Source organism: Aplysia californica, unplaced genomic scaffold (assembly GCF_000002075.1).
Source record: "Aplysia californica isolate F4 #8 unplaced genomic scaffold, AplCal3.0 scaffold00053, whole genome shotgun sequence".
In the NCBI taxonomy this organism is placed as follows: domain Eukaryota; kingdom Metazoa; phylum Mollusca; class Gastropoda; order Aplysiida; family Aplysiidae; genus Aplysia; species Aplysia californica.
This window is the reverse complement of record NW_004797323.1, coordinates 1,869,594-1,874,571: the sequence shown is the minus strand read 5'-3', so window position 1 is coordinate 1,874,571 and position 4,978 is coordinate 1,869,594. Positions and strand designations below refer to the sequence as shown.

Sequence of the window (4,978 nt, the reverse complement as noted above, 5' to 3'; positions counted from 1 at the left end):
CTCTTGATCTAGTCTATAACACACTAATACGAAGAAACAAAAAGCATGCTGACTCACACATAAGACACATACAGACAAACACACACACACACACACACACACACACACACACACACATACACAGACGCGCCTCGCTCACAAACACATACAACAGTGTTTTCTCCTCCTAAGCAGAACAAATTCCTACTTAATCGCACATTTACCCCCCCCCCCACCCCCCCACCCTTGTAGTCTTGAACGTCTTAATCTCTCCCTTTTGTTTTTACTAGCTACAACATCCCTACTCTTTTCACGTGTACACGTTTTTCCTCCTTATTTTCAAATTAATACGCGTTACTAAGGCAACGTGCCTGTTTCTAAAACGTTCGTTTGTCTTCTTTTCCAGAGATTAATGGGGGGGAGGGGGCGCTTGATTCCCTACACGTTTACTCTGCCAGTGGTGTGACGATATGCCAATTGCATTTATGAAAGGAAATCAATTAGTGTATGAAATGCGTTTGATTGCATTTCGTTTTATACGGCGCTGAATCCAAATATTCCACCCTATTGAGGAATTTCGAGATCTGAAGTTAAGGACCTGGACACTTAAAATGATTGTAACGATGTTTTCCTTCTTATTAAAAATTTCCCTTTCAATGTTAATCTTTGCAAACGCGTCCTCAATATGTGTGTTTGAAATAAATAACAGACTAAACCATTAAATGTAGCGGTCTTGTGGAAGATATCAAGTTTTGCCAAGACATCAAGGTAATGGAAATAGGTTTTTATGAAGTAAAACCTTCTTTTTTTAATCTGTTTTGCTTTTGCTGTAGAAATACACATTACTATGCATATCACCATTGTTTTGATACTTGACTTGTGTTGTTGATGTTTATCTCTTTGATTGAGCTTAAGGGAGATGAACGGTGGAGAGAAAAAAAGAGTGAATGTCAAGCGAAAAAAAAGTAAAAGGAGAGAAATGTGGAGTAAACAGGGAGATAAGAGTGGAAGAGAGAGAGAGAGAGAGAGAGAGAGAGAGAGAGAGAGAGAGAGAGAGAGAGACCACGAGAAAGGAAGCGAGGGGGACAAGGGGGAGGGGGTCAAAAAGAGAGAAAAAAATAAAAAACGAAAGTAAAAGAGAGACAGAGGTAGAGAGAAAGGGAGAGAAGGGGGAGAAGGAGAGAGAGAAAGAGAGATAGGGGGATAGAGAGAGAGAAAGAGAGAGAGAGAGAGAGAGAGAGAGAGAGAGAGAGGGAGAGTGAAAGGGAGAGAAGGGGTGATATCATCATCAATTTCATCACAATAGTAAAAGAAGGAAAAAAGAAAGGAAGACATGTCAGCACTCACTGAAGCCAATCTCAACTTCTGATGTGGTTCTGTTTTTGGTACAGCAGAAACCCTTGTCAGCGAGAAAAGCGACCACAATGAGGACTGGGAACATGAGGAAAGTGACAATGGCCTCCCAGAGCTCCACCTCCTTCGGAGAGATGACCAGGAGGACCAGAATGAGCCACACGTAGGCAAACACGCCCGAGAATGACGTCACGGCAAACACACGCATGTTCTTGATGCGCCTGGGGACGAATTGGAGGGGGGGGCGATATTGTTTATTAACTGAATATATTTGTTTTTAATTGAGACAGACAGACAGACAAACAGACAGACAGACAGACAGACAGACAGACAGACAGACAGACAGACAGACAGACAGACAGACAGACAGACAGACAGACAGAAAGACAGGCAGAGACAGAGAGACAGAGACAGACACGGAGACACAGAGACACAGAGAGGGAGGGGGAGAGAGAGGGAGAGAGAGAGGGAGAGATAGATAGAGAGAGAGAGAGAGAGAGAGAGAGAGAGATATCTCCCAAGCCATACTTTAAGTGCATCACCTATACACTTGTGATCACACTTATGGCGGCCATATTCTTGCACCTTTCTGGGGTTATTTAACGAGTTCTATAAAAATTCCAACCACATATGTCTTCACTAGATGCTTCACGTAACAAATTAAATGGTTTCTAGGTCACAAATCTTAGAGGACAAAAAATGTGGATTTTTGAAAACAGCATTGATTGTTGAAATCGAGGTGCTAGAAGCCATAAGTAATTATTTATTATCGAGCCATTGGCTTAAGGCAAACGAAGTCACTCAGCTCCAGCTATTGACACATTGACATAAGAATACGCATAATCAATTATGCACAGTACACATTCTGGAGGTCAAAATTCGCTCCGGCTCGATGAATGAAGTTTTCCTTTGGGTACATAGCTCATGGCTGTGGCCTCACGCACTTAAAATCGGTGTCCCCAAGCTACCTGTTTGTGTTTTCTCTTTGCTTTTTCTTCAACAATCAGTACACAACTCAATCTTTTACCTAAAGTCAACAAATTCAAGGGGAACCCCTAAACAAAATGAGTTGACCGTTCTTAACAGCTATATTACCTGTATCCAATACAAGAGATTCCAGACTTAAATCCCATGTCGACCATATCGTAATCCCACCCCGTCCCTCACTCACAACCTTTCTCCTACTCACACAATCCCGAATCTCACACCCACCTAACCCTCGACTACAACACCATTTTCGAACCGAGCTTTTTATTAGTAGTCCAAAAAAACATCTGAAGCACCTCGCCAATGCTGTGCGAAAGGAGAACATTCTCTTTCTTGACATGTTCATTCTACCGATGTTCTGCTAACAGCCTTGTAAAAGGGGTTCGTAATTAGTTTGCATTTTTCCAATAACTAAACTGTTGAAAACATCACAACATCACTGTCGTTCTGAAAATTGGAAATCTAAAACATAGCTGTCCAAGGAAAAAGAGCAGAACGAGAAAACCTATAATATAAATCATGTATTTTTATGAGGGCTAATAATAATGCATTGTGCATTATTGCTACTCTCAAACTGAATACAGGGGCCTCTCGTGACCTAGAGGTTAAGGCCTTCTCCTCTCATTCAAAGACCCCGGGTTCGAATCCGGGTAACGACATAAAAATTTTCTTCTTTACAATTGTCTCCGTTCACCTTCTGCCCTTCTCTTTTTCAATATTCTGTCGTCTGTTTTCGTCTCCACTTTCTGCCCCCACCCCCTTTGCCCGCTCCACTGGACTCCTGACTTTATCTGCAGCCTTTCAACTCCTACCCCTTGGCTCCTCGCTGCTATCTTTCAGCCGCACCCCTGATCTTCAGGTAGAAAAGATCAACACCTAGCCTTCTCGGAGTAAGGCGAAAAATCTCGGAGGTACCGTTTGCAAGTTGCAAAATCGATAAAAGTAGGCTTCAGCCGCCACGCGGGCAAAATTCAAAATTTCTTACCAATTGAAAATGTTTCGTGTGTCCCGCGCACTCATATGACATTATGCAGCTGTGAGGACCGTAAAACAATTACCCAAAAAAAACTGAATACATTTTGTATCATTGCTTTTACAAAAGTCTGTGTATTTTGAAGCACGTATGCTATCTGAGTGTGTATTATCAAATTTTGTATCAATGTATTCAGAAACACAGTCACACTAAAACTTATCTCGGTGGAGCGTCACGTAACTCTAGTTTTCTCTGGTCTGGTCTTATGAATCTTAAGGAGATAAATTAAATACTGTGGAGTCCGCATAAACCGAAATCTGCGGGACTGGTAAATCTTCTTCGGTTTAGCCAGGCTTTCTGTTTAGAGAGCTTGCTCAAATAGGCGGGAAAGAAATCATCGGGGATATTATTTACTTTTGGTTTACCCCTGTTTATTGAATTAACCATATTCGGTTTAATGAACTCAACTCTAAGTTCAAAGGCCGTAAAAGGTGGGCAGAAGTGTTCTCACCTGACGTCTCCTTTAGGAATCGAGAGTATACAGATGCCTGTGATGACGAACAAGTTGAAGGCCGCAGAGCCCACGATAGTTCCTGGGCCCAGTTCTCCCGCCACAAAAGTGTGGCCTGTGATCTCGATCACGTTGAGCAAGATTTCTGGCGCGCTGGTCCCAAATGCCAGAAGACTCAGGTTCGCAACCGTATCGTTCCATACCTGAGGAGCAGGAGATGATACATGTATTTGGGATAAGAGACATGTGTTGTTGATTTTAAACAAACAGTGCTCACTGAATAAGTCATTTTGTGACGAGGTACAGGTGACTTGGTACGGAATAGTGCCGCTTTATATGATTTTACATAAAAGCCAGATTGGTTATAGAATAGGACTGAGTCAAGGGAGGGAGGGGGGTTGGAAAATTACATTAGAAAGTATAAAGCTGGCTGCTGGTAATTGGACCAAAGATGGAGCATCACAGCCCAGTGTGAAATTAGCCTAAATAATAGTTGGATACGAATAGTTCGAGCTTCGGTTCGGACACGTATTTTTCCGCCCCCTCCTACCCACCCAGCAGTAATGGGTACCTGACATCGAGTTGGAGAAGAAATGGCGACGTGGAAAGGAACTGGCCACCCTACCACAATATGTCAAAGGCCCAGGAAGTTGTCTCACTAACAAGGTAATCCGCGATGTCTGGATCGGATGCGGAAACAACTTTTAATAGTTGGATGGAAGAGAAGTTTATCCACTTAGATGGCACAACACGACTGCTGAGAATAACAAAGAAACCAAAAAAGCACAAAAAACAAAGGTGACCAATCTATTTGAAAATCCACACGATAATGTTTTAAAGCTTTTATCTGGCTCATTCCTAAGATGGGCTCACGAAAGAAACTACATTGAGCTCTCGGAGTTTAACTTTCTGTTTGATTGATTTTTCTGTCAAACGACTGAAGAAAACATACAAGATATTTTTCATTTTGACAATATACAGAAGGGAAACCGAGAATCTCCTTCCACCCATCCCTCCCCCACCTCCTTCAAAGAAAAAAAAACCAATCACACATACACACACAAATACACAAATACACAAACATACAAACACGCACATACACACACACACATACACACACACACATACTCACACACACACATACTCACACAAACACATGCACACACACACACACA

At 42.2% G+C, this 4,978-nt stretch overlaps 1 protein-coding gene across 1 annotated transcript in view; it reads right to left on the bottom strand.

Moving 5' to 3' along the window:
- The window catches only part of LOC101862856 (sodium/calcium exchanger 2), a 40,937-nt gene that overhangs the window by 18,790 nt on the left and 17,169 nt on the right, over positions 1–4,978 (bottom strand). Inside the window, exons 3-4 of the mRNA XM_035968362.1 lie at positions 3,804–4,006; positions 1,327–1,553 (exon numbers count right to left, since the gene is read on the bottom strand). Coding sequence (XP_035824255.1) covers positions 1,327–1,553; positions 3,804–4,006 — 430 coding nt within the window. The remainder of the gene's footprint in view (positions 1–1,326; positions 1,554–3,803; positions 4,007–4,978) is intronic.